This window comes from Gavia stellata, chromosome 15 (assembly GCF_030936135.1).
Source record: "Gavia stellata isolate bGavSte3 chromosome 15, bGavSte3.hap2, whole genome shotgun sequence".
Taxonomy (NCBI): domain Eukaryota; kingdom Metazoa; phylum Chordata; class Aves; order Gaviiformes; family Gaviidae; genus Gavia; species Gavia stellata.
The window spans coordinates 7558263-7579607 of record NC_082608.1 but is presented as its reverse complement, the minus strand read 5'-3'; the positions used below and the strand labels follow the sequence as shown (position 1 = coordinate 7579607).

Sequence of the window (21345 nt, the reverse complement as noted above, 5' to 3'; positions counted from 1 at the left end):
CTCAGAATTGGACAGTAAGCTTTTTGTGATACCTGAGAACTGGCACAAAAAGAGAATCCTGAAGTGCCACGTTAGATCTGAATCTGAAACTGTTTGTCACCCAAAAGAATTAAATCCGATTTCTGTACTCAGGCTCACTTTCACTAGAGCAGGTTCGTGTATGGCATTAGGATGCACGTACGTAATAATACAAAACATGTAAAATTAAATCTGGCATCCTAAAGGACAGAGATAAATTAGTTACAAAATTTAATCATATCATGCTTGTCACCTCCTAGCCATTCCAATTTAATTTAATGTGGTTTTTAAATCCATTTTGAATGTTTGTTGAACTGTGCAATTCTGCACAGTTACAAGGGTGAGTGGTCTCATCCTTATAAACATGTACTTTATTCAGTAATAGTACTGGTTTGGAATAGTAGCCTGACATAACCTTCTGTGTTGTAATTTGATCATTAATGTGTGTTATGAATTGCGTAGGATAAGGAAAGACAGCATGCTCACATTGGTATTATGGTGGAATATGGAATCGCCTTGATGAGTAAACTGGATGGCATCAACCGACATTCCTTTAACAATTTCCGCTTACGTATTGGTAAGTTCAGTTTGTGAAGAACACGAACTCTGCAGCTCCGTAAAAATTAAAAATGAGGTAGTGTGACTTGGGTAAATTGCTGAGTGCTGTGGAGCCCTTCTTAACACTGAACACAGTATGTGGATTATTATAAAAGGCTGAATAGCTGAAGGTAGTGTTGTCTAGTCTGGCTTTTTAAATATGCCAAGCTCCTTCGCGGATGAGCTTTTCTAGTCACTGGAGGGAGCAATACAAAGACTGCAGCTGCTTGAGTTTGGAGAAAATTGTAGGTGCGGATGAAGAGGGAGGTACCTTGTTATTAACTGTCGACTGAAGACAGTATTGTCATAATACAAATGTTTATTTCTATATATTAAAAGGAGAAAAGGAAGAATTTTGCTTTGGCATGAGCTTTGCCCTAGCTCTTTCTCGGACTTCCCATTTTACAATGAATGAGTCACTTCACATCTCCTGAGCCTCAGCACTAATATTTATAGAACAGTGGTAATACTGATTGCTAGAAACGTGTTGCAGGGTTAAGTTTTGGGGTTTTTTTTCCCTGAAGCACATGATAGCTAATAATGAAGCTAGATATCGCGTAACTTTCTACTTCAGTAATGACACCTGCTTTCGTTTACACAGGGATAAATCATGGCCCTGTGATTGCTGGTGTGATTGGTGCCCGGAAACCTCAGTATGATATTTGGGGCAACACTGTTAATGTAGCAAGCCGAATGGAGAGTACGGGGGAGCTTGGGAAAATCCAGGTAAGCGTACGAGCCTTGGAATGTCTAAGAAATTATTTCTAAGTGGTTAGGGATTTTTTTAAAATGTGAATAATCAGAAGAATTTCACAAGAGTTTCTAATTCTTTTCACACAAAGGTTACAGAAGAAACGAGTAAAATACTACAGGAGTTGGGATATTCATGTGAATGTAGGGGACTCATTAATGTCAAAGGCAAGGGAGAACTGAGGACTTACTTTGTTTGCACCGAGACTGCCAAATACCAAGGTATGGGGCTGAACTGAGGCTACGACGAAGTTAATCAAAATAGACTTAGAACTGCCTCCCTTCTGTGAAGACTTAGCATTTCCCTCCTTATGTGAAGGACTTTATTCTAAAAACATATATATATTATTCCTATTTCTTCTACATCTCAAGATAAGGGAATGATTTTTTTTTTTTGAAAGAAGAGAAGTTCTGAAAAGTTCCTAGGAGACACGTAACCACCAGTCTGAAAAAGACTACCTTTTCCTGAAGTAATTTGAGTATTTACCTGGAGCTGCCATGAAGCATTTTCAGTTAGTTCCTTTCCTTACCTGCACTGTGGGAGTCTTAACAGCTCCAGTAACAACATACGTGGATGCACTGTAGAACTCATTACCACGTTAAAACATTCCACTGCTTCATTCGTTGACACACACCTGCTTACAGTATTGCGTTCGTCACAGAGCTGTGAGATGATACTTTGGGCACTGCACATCCTGCTTTTAATGCTAAACAGACTTCACAGCAGAAGACAGCTGAATAATGGAGAGAGGAATGCAGGGAAACTCAAATATATCGTATGATAATTGTGCTGAGCTCCTTTGGAAAAAAGAATTAATTGCACAGTATCAGATCACTTGTATTATCTTTGCCTCCTCCATAGTAGTACCTTGTATTACGCAAATGTTTTCATGACCAACAGCTGCTCAGAAATAACTTTCATCTAGTTGAGTGTTTACATTATGTTACATGTTTTCCTTTGCATTTCTGTGCCTCTGTATTTAGTATCTGCATGCACATTTTATACAGTCACATAAGAGAATGTCTTTAAAATTCTGGCTTTGAATTTCAAAAAATAAACCCGATTTTGAGGAGCACTGAGCAACTGCAGTTTATCCTGCATGCTTGGGTAGACAGACTCTGATAACAGCTTGTATTGCTGACACCCAGCAGGAATTCTGCATGCTGACTGCATTCTTGAGGGCTCTTGAGGAAGAAAAATTAATCTGTTTTCAATTGTTTGTATACTGAAGAACAGAACTAATAAGGTAGTATTAGAAACTGTAGCAGATACTGTATAAACAGAACCGCATCTGAGGTGAGCTTTGGGGTTTTTTTCTATTCTTGTTTCTTCAATGTGACTAGCCACTGGCTGGTTTATGTACCTTTTAAAGGAATGCATTTATGAAGCAAGTTAAGTTTGAAGGTTACAAAAGGATGTATGGAAAAAACATATTCACAATGGAAACGTTTCAGCAGAGCCTCAATACTGAAAGTATGCATAGAGCACTAGTAAGAAGATCATGAAAATTTATTTGCTGTAAGTTAGTTTAGTCTGTAAAGTTTTTAAGCTGTTAATGGCTTTTGCTACTTCTAAATTAGCATTTTTCTACTTATTGCAACCACTTAATCTGTTTTCTGTTGGTGGAGATGATAGTATTTTGTAAGGCTAACATCTTGTGTCCAATTATATGTATTAACTAAGGATGGATTCCCCTGTCGTGTCCCCGTCCGTGTCCCGTCCCCCCCCCCCCGAGAGACCATGTGTAGTATGACTCAACGGCACAGTGATTAATTAGAGTTCAACATCTGTTTTGTTAAGCCTTACTCTTCTACAAACAAAGCAGCATTTACTAATATTTCTGGGTTTAGTACTAAACCATATTGAAAAAGTGTTTAACAAGCAGTCCTATGCATCACTGCCGCTTTCTAATTACTGTGTAATTTCTCTAGAAGATAAAGTGACTATGTTTCAAGAAAGGAACAAATCTAAGTATCATCCAACTGTGGATTAAAAATTGTGCTTCTAGCCTTGGTCAATTTGGTAGGTCAAAACCGTGTTTGTAGGAAGTCTCCAACAGAAAACAACATGTTAGAAAACCTGAAGTTTGAGGTTGCCTGGTTCACGTCTGGACTCTGCTGAAGAAGGAAGGTTCATACTTGGTGTCTTGTTAGTCTAAGGTCAGGTTGTAGTTGAATAAACTTTCAAACAGCTTTTGCTACTTTCCTATGTTGTATATTTGTAGTAACAGATGCTCAGCAAGCATTTGTTTTATTTATTTATTGTTTTATAAGGACCATGCATGTGTCAAAGGCTCCTTTCAGCAGTCTTTGATGTCATGTTAGGTAAAGGGACTATTTGCCTCATGAATATATTTTGAAAAGTGCATTATGCCTATAGATAGAGCTGGCTCTGAAGTGTTTCTGTTCACAGACCTAGTAGAATGTAGATGTAAGTTATCTGTGAAAGAAAATTCGCTGTCTGTAACAGCATTTTGAAATGCTTTCGTTTACATTACATTGACTGTCAGGCTAGTAACTTGCTTGGGTGTAACTTCAACTTAACCTCATTTACAGAAGTGGTATCAAGAGCTACAGCTTTCAAACTGGAAGTAGGGTTTTGCTGCAGTTTTAAAAGGACATAATGCACTTAGAGTGCTCACCCAATGCTAGTGTACTGTGCAAGGCGTACTTGGAGAAGTTCAAAACTGTGTAATGAAAAAGGCGCCATTTCTGAGGATGACTTTCTAACTTCTCATCAGAACTGGAACTGTGTAATATAAGAGCTATATTCAACCACAGAAAAAGTTCAATTTAAGAAGCAACTGTATTTAATTAATTTTCAGCAGTCCTTTTGAGAGCGAACTGTGAAATTTAAGATTGAGGAAATAACCTTGTTAGAAAAACCTTCCCTGCAGCGTTATTGTTTTCTTAAACTGAAAAAACGGCACTGTATCTAATTTGAAGAGCTAATAATGTCTTGAATTAGCAATCTATTTTAAAGAACAAACTTTAGTTTTTACCATTAAATAAAAAACTTCCTGAAACTTGTTTGGTTTTGCAGTTATTTTGATGAAGGATTTGCATGAAAAGGAGGTGTATTTCTTATACCCCTATAGAGTTAATGAGATTGTTTTTACTCATAAAGTAAACTTGGTATTTATATTTTTTAAAAAACTTGTGTAAGTGGAAAATACATAGACTGAGGTACTTGGGTTCAACAGCTAAAGAGTCATTTCAGTACTCAGTTTCTCTCATCTGTGCCCTTCTACTGCACTACATGAAAGGTAAGCGATGGGAAAGGAGATGCTATAGAGTGAGCCAATAATGATTTGGCTGGCACGGTTGTCGTGCATCATGTTTTCTTTTGCAGCATGAAAATGACATAAATATTAATGGAAAAATTAATTTCCTGGAGTAATATTTCAGCTGCAATTACCTAGAACTGTGAAAAAATTCTAATGATGACTTAATATTAAGAACTACTCGGGACAACTGAAACTACTAGAGAAAAATCCAGGTTGGCAGTTCAACCTTTTCAGAATTAATTTTAAGAATTGTGAAAGTTTAAAAAACAATTAAATAAACACTTCTGCAGCCTTTTTTAGAGAGGAAGGAAGGGAGTAAGGATGACATTGGCCAAAGACTGGGGGTAAAGGGTGGAATTCACGATTACACTTTGCCTTTACGTTAGCTCTCAGTTCCATGCCATTGCCCTGTGCACATTAGTGATTGCTAACCAGATGGAACTGAAAAACTGCACGTCTTTCCTGTTCGAGTCCCAGGTTATACTGGAACCACGGGGTAAAAAGGAGCAACGTTTAAAAATACTTAAGGATGTCTATGGTAGAACCTATCTATGTATAGCACTGCGTGATTGCGTGAAAGTAACTGATGAGCATGGGGAAAAGCTGACATGTACAAGAGCCACTGGCTCCGTATATAATACTGCAAAGGTACTTGAATTCTCCTCTGTGCCTGAAAGCCGCAGTGTCAGTCTGCTGCAGCTTTGGTGAACACAGAATTGACTTTTAATGCTACAGTCTTCTAAATATACTCTCTGACAAGCAAGCCTACAATCATCATCCTGATAGTGTTTAGTAATACCTCCAAGTAGTAAGAACTGTTTGTGCGAGTGTCTCAGAGCTGACTGTACTGTATTAATGTGGTATTTTTACTTACTGGCAGCAAGTGGGTTTGTTAGTCTTACCTTATCGTCACGGTATGTTTCTAAGTTTGCCCTCGAGTTTTAGAATACCATGAGCAGATGGCATTGTGTCTCTGAGGACATTCATCCACATTCAAAGTTTCACAAAGCCAGTCTTTTGTTCATTAATCAGGCTATGTCAGTTTTATTTACAAAGTTTATTTCTCTTCCTCAGAGTGGCACAGTAATTTTAAAAAGGGAAACTTGCATGTTCAGATACTAATGATTTTTGCCCCAACCAGATTGAGATACAGTCTATACATTGCTTTTAGAAACTCTGGGTTGAATTCCTGTACCTTATATGGGCACACTTTCACTTATGCTTTGACTTTTCCAGACACTTAACAATCTAGGAAAACTTAAATGCTGCAGAGGTGCTTTAAAATCATAAGGAATGCAAAAAGAATAATTTAGTGCATTTATGTATCAGAAGTAACTCTAATACAAACCTTTCAAATGTCATTAGTTCCAAAATTTAATAAACAAAAGTAGTTTAAAACACAATATACACATGCTCGGTGACTGCACCCAAAGGAAGTTTCTGGTTCTTAAATAGAATGAAACAAATGGCTGTAAACTTAACCAAAGCTTCAGACTGTAACTGGACCACACTCAGGTTCAGGGCTGGTGACAGTCTTTTTAGGTTCTTGAAAGTCTGAAAGTTTACAATAGATACCAGGTCAATTAGTGTATATAACTTTTAAATGAAAGAAACGCATATACATTACAGTACTGCTAAAGTCATTTGCTGTTTGTGCAGATAGTCCCGAGTTAGCTGCATGTTCTCTAACAGTCCAAGAAAATACAATGTTTCATTTGGTTCTGTTACATAGCCTGTCTTGTACAGTGCTATGAAAAAGAAAATGCTCAGTAATTCTGAAATCGAAATTTCTTGAGCTGTTTCCTTGAAAAGGTAAGTAAGTTCCTGAAATAATCCTGCTCTTTTCATTAAGTAACATCTTAACTGAAACTTCTTATAAACCACAGATTAAATCTACTGTGTGAATTATATTTCCTGAAAGGAAATTCTTACCTGCCTTAAAAACTGGGGACGAACACAAACTCTGGGTTATGCTTTTACCTTTTATGTGCCACAAGGGGGAGGGCTGGTTCTGGCACTTAGACTTTCCACTGACCTGACTCTTTCACCCAGCAAAACCAGTAGTTACTTTTGGCTGGATGAGTTGAGCTGAACTGATGCTGTCAACTTACAAAGCACTGCAGCTGGCCAGATGAAGCAAAAGGAGCGCATGGCCAAAAGCTGGAGAAGCAGCAGCATGATGTCCTCATTTCAGCAAGCGAGGAATTTTAATTCTTTTCGTGTAACTTCACGCTAAATATAAAAACTAAAATGGAATGGATTGCCAAGCTTTAAAATTCGGCAATGCTGTAAGGTGAATGGTAAAATAACTACTTTACGTAGTTGAACCAAAGTTCCATGCATCCGAAAGATTAATTTTGGACTGAGACCAAACACAGCAACTTTCCATTAGAAACAGAATTTTGAAAAAGAGATAAGAACTGTAAGTTGGAACTAAGTTACTGCAAGTTCTACCACAAGCCAGTCTAATGATTTGCAGATGTGGTTTTGTTTTAGTTGAACAGATGCTACAAAACATTTTTGTATACTCACCCTCTGTCAAATCCACCCAGCTGTCTTCTGCATCAGGTAAAGGAACCGAAATTCCCATTGCTTTCCGGATTCCATATGTACTAACAATGTCACCTGGAGTCACTTGTTGTGCAAGTTCTTTCAGGTTATTGGTTACTCTCTCCGCTAGAAAAGATAAGTGCATGTATTTATATGCTATATATAGACACAAAATTGCTGACATAAGCCCTTCACCCTGTTAACAGTTTAATAATCGAAGTACAAATGGAACTACGTTAAATAATGTTTCTGCAACAGAAGGGTTTTGTTGTCTTGCGTAGAATCACACAAGCCATCCTGGGAACTACAAAAGAGATGGTTAATAAGAATAGGAGGAACGAAACAGCTGCTGCCCAAAGCTTGCTGCCATCAAGAAACACCAGAAGTTAAAGTAAGCTAATGATGCTTGGGTCACCCTCCTGCAGCAACTAGGAGAGATCTGGTGGCACCTACACAGCAGTTGTGTCAGTAATAGCTGGCTTTCAGGATTCAGCATTTAGTTTTGTATATAAAATAGAGAGACTGTTCTTGTTGCTACAAATGTGGTTTTCCTTCAAGAAGGAAGCTGTCAGTACTTAAACCTGTTAAGAAAGGTAATAATCTGGTTTAGACTTGGTATAATACCAACTTGGTAATGTTTCTGCAATAAAGGGAATTTATCTTGTAACATCGAGGTGGTTATTTTAGACCACATATGCTGTAGTTGATACTGCACAAGTTAGTTTTACTTGCAGAACAAGACACCCTCTGCACACAGGCCTATCTTAGAAGGCTGCCATTAACACCAGCTGTTTAACTGACCTGTAAGACAAGAAGCTTTGCTCAAATAATTAAAGAATGAATGACTGGTATTAATTGGCATAATAAAATAGACTGGTAACTAGATCTAACCTGGAATAAAGCTACCTGGAATATAGCTAGCCTTACAATAAGAACTTGGTAACACTTAAGCAACCCCTGTTCAAAGACACTGTAAAATCATGGAGTCAGAGGCCTCTGGCTATCATCTGCCCTGTGGCACAGCTCCCAGTCAGTTCTTGGGAGACTGACTGATTAGGAGGAAATACTTGTAATAACTGTTCAAAACTTTCATCTGGCTTTACATGCAAAAAAATTAAATTAATCATCTAGGCCTAACAGGGCATGTATTCTGCACTGTAACTGTTAAACCTTTGTCTGTCTTAAGAGTTCATAGAAGTTGGGACTTGATCGATTCTGTGAGAATGGTCAGAAAAAGTATATTTTACCCAAGTGCATCTCTCTGTAAGATGGACCCAGAAGACAAATCATATTAGGGGGTGGTTTTGTACTTAGTCGTTCATTTTGAGCATCCTGGAGTTCTCTCAGAAGCTTTGTTGTTTCATCAAGTTTCCTCTGGAAGATTTCAGCCTCTGTTTAATGAAGAGAAGAAAGTCCTAACTAGTAAGAGTATACTTATTTATGTACATTATGATATAAAATATGGTAAGGCTGACCATGCAAAGGAGTTGAGAAACTGAAACAGTTACAAACATATCAGAAGTGCAAGTACCAAGAAAACTCACCCTCAGAATCAAACTCTTCTATAGGCATGCCAAAGTTTGTAACTGCTTTTAGTGCTGTAAGTCTGTCATTATTAGCAGAGTCCAACCTGGCAGCAATATCAATTTCCATAATCTAAAAAAGGCAGCAAGTAATAATTTAGATAATATTTAGATCAGCCTTGAAACAACAAAATTGTTTGGGGAAAATCAGAACACAAAGTTAGTTAAAATTAGTCTGCTCTACAAAAAAAAAAAGTGAGCACATAGAGGGAAAGATGAAAAGACACCCTGCGAAGCTTTTACTGTTCTACAGTTATTCAGTTTACTATTCTATTTCATACTCAAATAGAAAATGGCATCTGCCAAAACCACTGGGGGCGTGCACAAATGATGGAGTAACTTAGGACCAACATCCCAATTACAAAAAAAAAAAAATTCCTTGAGCTCACCTAAAGCAGAGTTTATGTAAGAAAGATCTGAGGCCAAAATTCAAAACCAACCTGGCTGCAGATGAAGCCTTCAGGAGAGCAGCCCTTTCCCTAGAACTACTGCTATGCTTTTTCTAATTGAACAAAGTTTGCATGGAACGATTTCAGAGATATGCTGCATGCCTACAGAGGCACAAGGTATTTAAGAAAACTTCTCAAAGCCAGCTAGGTATCATGTGACATTTTACACTTATATTACAAGTTCATGTTAAACCAAATCAGATTAAGATAGGAATAAAACAACTGCAGCTGCCAACCAGATGATCTAACACATGGTAAAACAATCACAACCAAACATATATAAGCATTTTCTTCCAGTTCTCTTAGCATACAGCCTTGTTTAAGACTTAACTTTTTGGAGATTCTTACTCTCCAGATGCCTACAAAATAGCATGCCGGTGTCACGATTCACATTGTAGTGGATATGTACAGCTTGTTAAAGTCTCAGCGTAGCTGCACAGGCCTTACAGCTGTAGGCAGTTTTATAATTGTGGGGTTAGATAGGTTGGTTAGAGTAAAGTGATACAGGAAAATCTTACCTTTACATCTTTTACTGCATCACTTCTTTCATGTGGGCCTTCAGCCTCCTCCAATGGCTGAACAGAGAAAGGATTTTTAAAGAAGACATTAAAATTAGTCTTTTCTTTCTTTAAGTTCAAAGTAAAACCTTACAAAATGCAGTATTTTTAAAGTGAGGCAAATACACAATGTCATAATGAGCTTTCTCTGTAAACCAAGTTACAATGTAGCTGTTTTTTAGAGGGCTGTCTTCAGATTTTAATGTTTACTAAAACACATTTTTACAGCACACATTTTATTGCTCTTTGCAAAGCCCACATGCTTTTCCCCAGTGATGTCACATCAGATATTATTTACTGGGGGGCAGGAAGAAAAGGAAGGATGATCATCAGAGGCTGAAATGTATTCTGTTCCTATACATAACTATGTTCCTCTTAATACTCGCAACAGTAGTGTTTGAACCCTGTAATTGAGTGGCACTACTGGGTACCAGAAAAGGGCTAAACTAGTAATGCTAAGCAAAGGGGTGAACTGGGGCTCAAGGCTGATCTTTCACCCATGAACTATTTCTAGTATTAATTTAGCTTATATTTGACCCATTAATAAAAGGTTATGATCTGTTTATTTCAATAGTTTACACTGATGTGAAACTCAAATCAAGACTTTTAGTTAACAGGAATTGTCTTGTGGAGATTCTCAACTAATTCTTCGATTGTCAGTTAAGATCATCAAATCAGCCCCTTGATTCCAGTCATGTTTGCACATACAGGTACTGAAATCTCCTGTGAATTCAAAGAGTAGCTGTTCAGTATTTGTACATAGCACGTATCTGAGTTTAAAAGCACTGCACCAAGTAAAGGGAAAAAATAGTTACTAATTCTCCTGAACTAAACAGTGGCTGCTAGGAACATCATGATACTTTCCATGGAAACAAGGAAGCCTGTCCGTGATCACCTCATTTCTAAACAACTGCTTATTGATATTTTCTTACTAAGTGGAACAGGAGCTAGTGCTAATGGGAGTGGGAGACTAGACAGAGAAAGAATGTGTGACTCTGTCTCTATCTGCATTATTTTGTTAATTTTCATGTTTCACTAATTAACAAGTCAGAATAATCCCTTTCGAGAAAAATCCATCCACTGGAGACAAAGACGAGCCTTCACTTTCGAATTTTACCAATTAAAAGGGAGCCCATCAATAGATCAGCATCATCTTTCTCTAGCTTTGTGGGCTAAAACCAAAGACCAGACAGTTCACAAATCCACTCTTACCGTTTCTAGTTCTCTGAGAGCTCTAGAATGTCCTCCTTTAGTTAGAACATCAAGCAAACTATCAGCCATTAAGAAAGGATAATCTTGTGATTTCATCAAAAAATCATGAATGCTAAAAGACCAAAAGATAGTTAACTACTTTCATACTAAACATACAATGGAAAAAAGTTACGTGAAGTCCAACCAATATGTACAGCATAGAAAACAGGAAAAGTAGCACAGAATTGATCCAAATGGCTTGCTTTAGTTTAATTATCCATGCCTTTTGTAGCTGAGGAACCCACTCGGATCCCTAACAAAAACTGACCAACTAGGAAAAGCGTATTGCCTCAGGCAGCTGCATCAAACAGAAAGCAAACTTGCACAGGCACTTAACATTTACACGGTACTTAAGTATTCCCACATTTCATATGAATTTATACCACTGTGTGTTCTATCTTTGAGATTCTCATAAAACAAACCCTGAAGTTTTTATAATCAAGAATAGTGAAAACAATGAGAATGAATTATTACTACTGTAGTAAATAATATGAAAATCAAGCAGTACATACACTATTTAAGAATGAAATTGGGAATCGCTGTCTCTGGACTCAGCTCTCCCACTATGACTAGTTTGGTCAGTATTTGACATTAACAAAGATGCGTTCTCACTCAAGGCAGTAATTATGTTCAGTAATGCTAAGAAGTCCAGTTTGCATAAACATTTGCACCACTCAACGTTTTTCTGGCTTTGAACACGAGTCCTTCAGAGTTAGTCATAAATATATTTTAATTTTAGACTGTGTGTTCCTATGTATCAGTAGCGTCAAAATCCTTCAATCTTGGCTAATTTCACTTTACAGACAAATTCTGTAAAGCATTAAATTATTAAAGCATTTGTTTCTTCAAACAAACAAACAAACAAAACCCAGTAGGCTATAAAGACAGTAGTGACATCATTCAACAGCAAAGACATAGCCCATACTGCAGAAAGTTGCACATAACTGCTTCTGTACATGAAAGCTGTAACATGCATCCTAGTTGTTTGATTACCTGAAAGATCCTTGATTAGAGTCTTCCCCGTATGTTGAATAGATTAAGTCAGAATCTTCTTTGCTTATGTTGGCAAATGTAGAATCGTATGTTGGAGCATAGGAACTATAGGGTCCGTAATTCAAGTATGTCACTGATGAATAACAACAGTATTAATTATTACCTCTGATATGTGTGTATCAGATAACAATGAGAAGGGGTTGTAAAACAACCCCCCAAAAGAAACTTTTAGGAACATATTTCTTATGGTGAAAACAAACTTTATCAGAATACCATTTATTCACACTGCAACATCTTTTACTAACATCTACATCAAATGCATTGTTATTTACAAATGTTTTATTAACAATATGGTATGCCTTCACACAATAGGAAAATTCAGTCTGGGGCTGATAACAGGCTCTCAGGCTCCCCACTACGCTCTTTCAAAGCTAGCAAAAACCTGTATTTATCTAGTATAGTTCCTCTTCTCGATATAGATGAACATTTTATTAAACACGCTTTCCCTTTTGTATGTGTAAATTAAGGAAGACACTGTGATCTGCTGTTTAGTTGTGTGATAGATAGATGCAGTAATATGCTTTATCATTAAAAAAAGCTTAGTTCCAAACTATTTGTGTGCTAGTAATGAGATCAACATATTTTCCTTATAGAAGGGGAGGATTTATATTTAAAAAAAATAATAAATCCGCACTTGCCTGGAGTAACCTTGTTTCTTTTATCTTCTTTGAATCCTTGTAATGTATTCACTCCTGACTGAAGTCTTCCTGCTGTCATACCCAGCTTTACAGGGCAGTAACCTGGTTCTACAATAGAATATATCAAAATACAGAAATAATGAAGGCATAGTTAAGTGACATAGAAAGCTCCCAGTGGCCAATTCTGGAACATCTGAGACCTTTTGGGTCAGCAGCCACTGCACTCTGTACATGGTCCAGACTTAAGGGGAGTCCAGGAATTAAATGAGCCCAAGCATATGGCAGGTAGTCTCTTCTCCAATGGCAAAAGTTTTCTCTTGCGGTTCCCACAAACAGCTGACACAAAAAGGAGAAGCAACAGCCACTGAGGGCTCCCTCCAGCTGCTCCTAACAACAGCCACAATTGGTCTCCATCTACGAGCTCCCTCAGCTGCAGCTTTTTAAATCCAGATCTTTATCAGACTGTAAAGAAGCATTAAGTTCTTGGCCAGCATTTGCTAATCTGCCCCAGCAAAAAAGCAGCAGACCAGGTAGGTGAAAGTGGCTTGTTACCCAAACCATGCTAACTTACCTCCTGCAGTAAGGTCAACCGGATTAAGAAGGCCCAGAGTTGTTGTACCGTCTGGTTTTCTTCTTTCAAATTCACACTGAAATAAGATCAGACTACTTTAATTTATGTATTAGTTTAAGGACCATGAATTTCAACTGATGAAAACATCTCATGCAACTGTCCTATCCGTAGGAATCAGAAAGGGATTTGGAAAGATCAGAGTCAGAAGTGAGTGCCGCTCTAACTTTTTTATTTTTACTAAGTAACTTTGTTATTGGTATAGACACAAGGAATTAAGAAATTATGATAAATATTAACATTTCTGCAGAGGCTAAGAGATAAAATATGTAATTCATGTAGAAAACTGAATGGGCCCAGTATTACCAAACTGAGTTCTTTTTCCTGTAACATTAATAACCTTTGATCAGATATGTGGCTGGTTTTTTGCAGGTCAGATTTGAGATATTTTCTTGAGGTTCCTATTGTTCATCCTTTTCTACTACTTTATCTAAAATTTCTGAAATTTAAGCTGAACTTGCTCTGCTAATGAAATTCAGCATGCATTCAATTGAGATGCTTTTTTTTTAACCTTACAATGTTGCACAGGTGATCAGTCATGTGTAAAATGGTGTAAACTGTAGTAAAAGCATACCTTGAGTTTCAACTGACAGAATATGCTAAGTAAGCCTGCTTATGAAAAAGCGAAAGGAGTTACCAAATACACAAAGATTTACCTGGCTGTTTGCAAGTCGTCTTGTTAACTTTCCTCCAGATTCTCTAACAATACGATCAATCTGCTCTTGTTCCCTTTCCAAGCTATTGTTTCGTAATTTGTCTTCAAGTAGATCTTTGTCCTTCCTGTGAAGGAACACAGCTTAGTTACTAGCTTTAACAGATAGATTTAACAGACACCAATTGGCTAAATGTCACAAAAGGACAGTGGAGAAACTGTTTTGTCTGCAAAAACAGTTTGCATAGTTGGCAAAAACAATTAACAAAAAGCCCCCAGCCATTTAATATGACTGTATTTAATGTAGCTGGGGAAATATGTGACCGAGATTTATATCCGCAAATGTTTTTTTATGTTAGTAACTGTAAAGCTGTGTTTAGCTTACTTCAGCCATACTGATATCCTAGTTTAGCATGTTGCCACATTTTATGTCATCAATCCCACAAGAATAACAAGGATATTTTTGGTAAAACAAAGTATTAGATACTCTGAATTTTAGTATCTGTATTTTAAAATCTGTGAAAATAAAGTCACCACTATTTCAGAACACTGAAAGGGGTATTTCTAGATATTAAAAGATATGTCAGGAAGTATGCATTTTGTAGCTATGCATTTACATGTTTCAAATACAACTACTACGCAAAAAAAAAAAGGTACTTGAAATTGCCTATATAGTTGTTTGTACCGAAATATTTAAAAGGTCATGTTTGCAAGCTTTCTCTAAAACAGTACTTACTTATGTGAAATAGCCACTAAAATAGAAAACAATTGAAGGAATGGAGTTGATGAGCAGTACAGGGTTACCTACATAAAAAAATGATGGTATCATAAACTTATTCTAAACTTATTTATTTTTGGTATATGAGGACGCTTTATATAAATGTGGCTCCTTGAGATGAAGAAGTCATAGCGCATATGCAGTACCAGAAAGAGAGAAACCCATATCCACCAGTCCCTAGAAGTTGTCTTTGTTTCAGTAGCATTTACAGAGTGTATCCTACAATTGTTATTGAGATAATACTTCACTTTTTGTGTTCTTTGCTAGGTGTTTTGAACGCTTTGGTGTCACCATCCACAGATTCTCCTTTGTCTTTCCCAGGACCATTTTCATCTTCCCCCGCTTGCTGCAGTTCCATCTTGTCCTTCTGCTTCCTTGTCTTCTGCAGGTCAGCCATGAATTCTATACTTTGTTTCAGGCTCTGAATTCTCTCCTAAAAAACACCAGATATTTTCTACTTCAATGAATCTTTTCCTAACCTACCTACAGAGGATGATTTTATTTCCAGTCTTTCTTTCTTATACTAGCAACTGTAAAGGCAGTTTAGAAAATGAAATATTAAATGCAAACATTTCTTCAGTAAGTGATCTGGTAGCAGTACTAAAGCACGAGCCTTAAAACAATGTACTATTTAAATTCTAATATGCAAGCATTTGACAAATACTAAGCAAGTTTTTACTAATTTTCATGAGATTCCTGTAAGAAAAGTGGAATGAAAGAGGGGTTGAAAAGGAAGAAGCATATTTTTTAAATATTTTGTTTTGTATTTTCTATTACCTGGCTAAGTATCTTCATCCCTGAGTGCAGCAGTTTTTTTGCAGCTTTGTAGTAAATGGTGTCTGGTTTGTTGTAAATCATTGCATTAGTACACATCAGTTTGAAGTTATCCTGTACAGACATTAATAATTTCGGAACAAATGTTAAAATTTTATAGTATACTGTATTAAAATCCTTGTTGCAAATGCAGTGTCTTGAGCTTTAGGGAAAAAGAACTTCAAAGAACATTTTTAATGAATGCATTTAAGAAATCTATTTAACTAAAAATTTAAACAGAAATAAGTATGTAAATGATACTCAACTCTCAAATTAGCACCCCAATGAACACCCTGAAAGTATTCTTAAGTGTTCAATATTGTTTGTAGTTTTTAAAGTTTTAATGGAAGTCCTCTTAGCTAAAATTGCCCACTTCCCTGACCTATCAGCAGTCACTAAAAGAAAAACAAAGTGAAGCAATGTAAAAAAGACAATAAAGCTAACTTTAAAAACAGAAAAGCTGCAATTCAAAGTTAAATCGTTATAAGGAATATGCCAAAGTTTCAGTTACAACGAAGAAAAGAAATGTATGCTTGTTTGAAGTTCATCTCTTGAATGACTGAGCTAGAAACCTCACTTCTGTACTCACTGCAGAGCCTGTATAGGTTTTACCACATTCTCAGCTATTTACAAAGACAAAAAGTTAAAATAAAAAACTAACCAGAAACAGCTGAAACAACAGGGAATATTCTTCTTAAGTTTTGGAGCTCTAAAGAAGAATGTGCAAGGAAATACAACCAGTTAACTAACATCTGCCTAAGTTCAAATGTTGATTACACACAAATTACACTACTGGGCTAGATGAGGACCCAAGAAAACTAGAGAATAGTTCTGCTGAAGAAAACATGACAAAACAAGCCCCCACAACGTCTAAAAGCTTTAGGGGCCTTCAAAACAGGCCCTCGAATCCACCAGGCACACTACAGCACAGGGTTAAGTGGCTACTGCCAACAAGACATCTCGCCTTTGCTAGTTGTGGATCTACATGACTAGATAATCCTAGCTAGCACAGAGGTGACAAGAGGCAAATGATGAAGTAGTAACAGACAGGCAAAGCCAATAAATTAACCGGACTCCTTGTTTTCTGAGAGGCAATACATTCAAAAAAAGAGAGCAGTCTGACAGAAATGCTAACATTTTCATTCTTAAGAAAGATCTAAAATGACATGCTGAAGGACAAACTGACAGGTTCTATTTAATCCTGCATAAAACCTGAAACCATCCACATCTTTTTGAGATGCATATTTACAAATCAGAAGTGTTTTCTCTTTCACTTCCAGAACTTACTTGCTCACAAAACTTCAACAAGAAACATTTCTTCAGGCAGAAGTACTGGTTCTTTTGGCATCTTCATATTCTCATAAAACTATCGAGTTCAAGTCAACTGAGCATCATACAACTCTGTAGTCAAAATAAAATTTACAGAATTACCTTTAATTCTTCTATGGACTGGTACCCATTGTTCTTGATCTTCTCTTTCATGGTACTAAAATCCATTGGGTTTTTAATGATCATGGAATAGCCAGGGGCAATAAAGTCAGTCACAGGAAATGAAAAGAAAGAACTTGGATCCTTTCTGTTAAGAAATGAAAAGACAGTTTTTCATGTTTCAACTCATAACAAAGAACATATTGAGCTTGGAATTAAATAGAAAGGAAAGGACTGAGCTGAAAAGGAATCAAAACCATAAAGCTAGAAATGGCTTGTGTCAGCATAATCTTTCACTTTTGAAGGTTGAAAAGATCCCACACAAACCCATACACCAGAAGAGTGCTACAAACATATTTTAGAAGTTAGTTCTAAATTTTGACAACTGTGTTCCCAAGATTAAAAAAACAAAACCACCCTTTTTTTTTTTTTTAGGTTTTGGCTTTTTGAAAAATGGCTTTATATCATAATTAAGTCATTGAAAAATAAAGGGAACAAATGTCATAAGAATGCATATTTGTCATTCATTGCTTACTCTGAAATTAACAGAAGGGAAAGCTTGTTGCTAAAAGTTGTGATAGAACATGTATATTTATGATTATGTTAATTTTCAGATTACATAGTGTTAATAGGTTTTTACATTAAAATTTTTAAGACTTTTGGTGATCTCTGACATACCCTGATGTTCCTGGGTGCTTCTAACAGCATTAAAATCAAATACATTTGGTTGGTATTTTCTCCCTAGGATCAGGCTTAGCTGATAAGCTGGCAAGAATCTCTCTTCCAGAACCATTGTTTTATTGCTTCTCACTAAACTCTGTATGATGAGACTGGCCTCCTACGCCAGTGTTGATACTACACACGCTGGTGAAGCCCTTGGCATTTCAGGCCTTTTTCCTGAGGCTTACTTAGGACTTACGGATTTCTACTCCAAGTTGCCGAGTTATTATAGAACAGTGGAAAGTATTTTGCCATACGTACTGCAAAAGCACGCAGTGCAGATATTCTGCAACACCTGTGGACACTTGCACAATAGCTTCCAACTGAGAGATAGGATTCAAAACCTAAAGTGGCTGCTTCTTTCTGTGTACATGGAAAGGTAGCCAAAACAAACACACACACACACTTTTTGGTTGTTAGTTTCCTGAAACTGACACCAAGGTCTTGAAAATACAAGGTTTAAGAGAAAACTTGTGAACAAAGATTCAAGCTTAATCTGGTGAGACAGGTAAAGGGAAAGATCCTTCATTCACTCTTGTACAAGACATACAGATATTCTTAATTCTTAAAGTCAAGAAAGGATATCTTAAACCACAGACTACTTGAAAGAACTGCAAATCTGATTGTTTTCATCAAAAGACATCTGGTTAATAAGACAATCAGACAACATGGTTTAAGTTTTCAAGTGTGCACTTTCTTTTTGTAGTAAATAACACTAAAAATAGGAGAACTGATGGTAAAGGAAATTTTGGCAAGTTCATTCCAAACTCTTTTGCCTCTCTGAAAAAAAGTTCTTATAAAGAAAGCATCACATTATTGGAAAATTGTCCTATTTTTGAAAGTTTTTTAAAAGTACTTTAAACTTGAAACTGGAGGTGTTTACAAGAAGCCTAAGCTGAGGAGAAGTTATAAGCATGCATCCTTAAACTAGTACTTAAATTCCTAAAATAGTCCTGTTAACAATATATTTAGCAATAATATTTTCACCCAGCTTTTTTTATATATATATATATATACCGCTTCCCTTAATGTATGTTATTTTCATTTCATAGTTCTGAAAGCCTGTAGCACAGACATTTACCTCTGTAGCTGTCTCATGAGTTGATTCAGAGCTTCCTGAAGTGGTGTTTGCTCCACCTCTAGACCAAAAAGAAGTAGGGGGAGAAAGGGTGTGAGACAGAAGTGACTGCAAGAGGTACTAAATTTCCAAAATATTCAAAATCAGCTAAACAAAACTGATGCAACTTGAGAATTTATCATAAATGAAAAGAATACAGTGGCAAAACCCACAACATATATAGGGGATCTACTTTTCTCATTGGCCCTACTTGACATTCTGCTCACTCTGACATAGGTACCAGGTACCATTCTGCAAAAGTAGTATACAGTAACATAATTTCAAATTTTTTTACAAAAAGAGGGGAAAAAACAAAACATGTCATTTCCTATAGAAACAAAGAACAATAAAATGTGAGTCAATTAAAGAAAACTGCAATTAGCAAAATAGTTCTTGGTTTTTTGCCCTACCTTCCTGTTTCGATAAAGTACTCGTCAATGGTTTCTCTGGTGGCAATTCCAATCTGACAGGGGTCTGACATTTCATTTCCTGTTCTCCCTCACTGTCTGCACGGTCTCGATCTCGTTTCTTTTTATCCTCCTAGAAAGATTGTTATAGAAACTTAGAGAACCTGCAAAACCAGCATTATTACTGTACATAAGGCTCTCCAGATTTTTCAAAACAACCTCACATAGTGTAAAAAAAAAAAAAAATAGTTTGTAAGTCTTTAAAAACCTTGTATTCTTTATGTACTGTCTCCATCTGCTGGACAATGAAGTAATGTAGCTATACAATACAATGTATCAGAGAATTATTTTTTTAAAAACTGTGACAGACAGCCACTTATAGCATGACAGAAATGACTCTGCACTATGCACAGAGGATTGTCTCCAGTGGAGCCCCTAAGATAATTTTTGAAGGTTTTGGAAAAACTAGTAAGAAACAGTCAGGAAATTTAAAATTAGAGGTACCCATAATGCTTCAAATAAATGTATTATAATTACTTATGTTAAGAATCCCTAGACGGAAATATTTTTTTTTCTTTTTAATTAAGAACTTGTAAAGTCTTCATTCTGTTTTATATAAATGGATTTATTTAGACACATAATTTTTCCTCTCTTTTTAATTTTCTGTGCTTTTATACTCGCCAATATTTTTTGAAAGATGAGACATTTCAGATGACTTCACTCATCTTTTTCTAATAAAAGTACGTGGAGAAAAGGAATCGGCAAAACTAACACACTGAGTTTGAATGCATTCCAATTCAAGGATACAAGTTACAGTCGTATCTGCTCACCTTTTGATGTGAAGGCTAGAGAAAGCTGAAGCTTTTTTTTTTTTTCTGCTAAAACGCACTACCATGAATACATACCTTAACTTTTCTTTTTCTTTTCTCCTTTTCTTCTCCAGGAACTTGTTTTTCTCCTTTCTTTCTCTTTTTCCTTTTTCTGTCCTTGTGTTTTTCATGTTCAGATTTGTCTTCGTATAGGCTGGAATCAAGTCCTGCATTTCCAGTAGAGAGTTCAGCAACTTCACTTCCTCCAACTTTCAGCACCAGCTTCAGTGGCTTTTCTACATATTCTTAAAAGAGCAGAGAAGTAAGCGGCGTGAGTACCGCAGAAAACGTACTCCCATACTCAGCCCGAGTAACACAGCACAAGCCCTCCGCTGCCTCGGAGTCCTTGCAAAGGCTGCCACTAACCCAGACCTCATTTTCCTTCCAGACCCTGCGGCTGATTCTGCTTCTCCCCCGAAGAGCAGCAGGCGCTGGGCCGAGCCCCGAGGCCCACCCGCAGCCTCCCCGCCCCGGGCTCACCGGCGGCGCGAAGGCCGCTCTCCCCGCGCCCCACACGGCCTCAGCTTCCCCCCTAAGTTTTCAAACCGCCCCGGCGGGTGGGCCGAGGGCCGGGGCCCGCGCCCGCTTTGGGGCCTTCCTGCCCACCCACCCTCGTAGGGGTGCTTGTCCGACTTGTGCTTCTTGTGCTTCTTCCCCATGGCGGCGGGGCCCGCCGGGGTAGGCCGCGCTGTTGTCGCGGAGACCTGCCCCGCCGACGAGCGGCGCCGCGCGCACCCGGCAGGAGGGGGAACGCGGCGAGAAGAGAGCGGGCGCGGCCGCGCGGCGCCCCCTGGCGGGCTGGAGGTACGGCGAGCAGCGCTGCAGTCGGCGCAGGCGCAGAGGCGGGCGGCCGGCAGTTGGTTGGCTTGGCCGCGGAAGCAGAGCTCCAGCGCCGGTGTGCGGGAGGTCTGGCGGTTTTCTGTCGTGAGCAGCCCTCTCAGCCGCGCCCGGCCTTGTTCACCCCGGGGGGAGGTGCTGGCTGACTGGCTGGCCGGCCCAGCCCCGTTTATCGGGCAACGTTGCCTCTCCAGAGCCCTCACAGAGCCGCTCGCGCGCGCCCGCTCCCCTCACAGAGCCGCTCGCGCGCGCCCGCTCCCCTCACGCAGCCGCTCGCGCCCGCTCCCCTCACGCAGCCTCCCGCTCCCCTCACAGCCTCCCGCGCCTGCTCCCCTCAGGCAGCCGCCCGCGCCCGCTCCCTTC

General features: G+C 38.0%; 2 protein-coding genes across 3 annotated transcripts in view; one reads left to right on the top strand and one right to left on the bottom strand.

Moving 5' to 3' along the window:
• Positions 1-1604, top strand: part of ADCY7 (adenylate cyclase 7) — a 31354-nt gene extending 29750 nt beyond the window's left edge. Inside the window, exons 24-26 of the mRNA XM_059824705.1 lie at positions 481-595; positions 1217-1341; positions 1458-1604. Coding sequence (XP_059680688.1) covers positions 481-595; positions 1217-1341; positions 1458-1604 — 387 coding nt within the window. The remainder of the gene's footprint in view (positions 1-480; positions 596-1216; positions 1342-1457) is intronic.
• A 4095-nt stretch (positions 1605-5699) lies between these two features.
• BRD7 (bromodomain containing 7) lies at positions 5700-20854 on the bottom strand. Of its 2 annotated transcripts, none has more exons than XM_059824766.1 (17): positions 20756-20854; positions 20182-20390; positions 19280-19409; positions 18834-18891; positions 17036-17180; positions 15569-15679; positions 15040-15224; positions 14018-14141; positions 13305-13380; positions 12734-12841; positions 12036-12168; positions 11004-11115; positions 9753-9809; positions 8747-8858; positions 8450-8593; positions 7185-7328; positions 5700-6206 (listed from the first exon to the last, which is right to left on the bottom strand). In XM_059824766.1, exons 1-17 carry the CDS (start codon positions 20802-20804, stop codon positions 6142-6144), a joined length of 1962 nt encoding a protein of 653 aa, XP_059680749.1. In that variant the 5' UTR covers positions 20805-20854; the 3' UTR covers positions 5700-6141. The 2 variants fall into 2 exon arrangements, with proteins under 2 accessions (XP_059680749.1, XP_059680750.1); XM_059824767.1 differs by having other exon boundaries at positions 9759-9809.
• Positions 20855-21345: the final 491 nt, after the last annotated feature.

Bases quoted from the DNA above. Each gene is read 5' to 3' on its own strand.
- BRD7 (XM_059824766.1), bottom strand. From the start codon at position 20,804: ATGGGGAAGAAGCACAAGAAGCACAAGTCGGACAAGCACCCCTACGAG. The intron at 15,680-17,035 runs GTAATTCTGTAA...ATGTCTGTACAG, and splicing joins AGTCCATAGAAGAATTAAAG to GATAACTTCAAACTGATGTG. The intron at 6,207-7,184 runs GTGAGTATACAA...GTAAACTTTCAG, and splicing joins CTGGGTGGATTTGACAGAGG to ACTTTCAAGAACCTAAAAAG.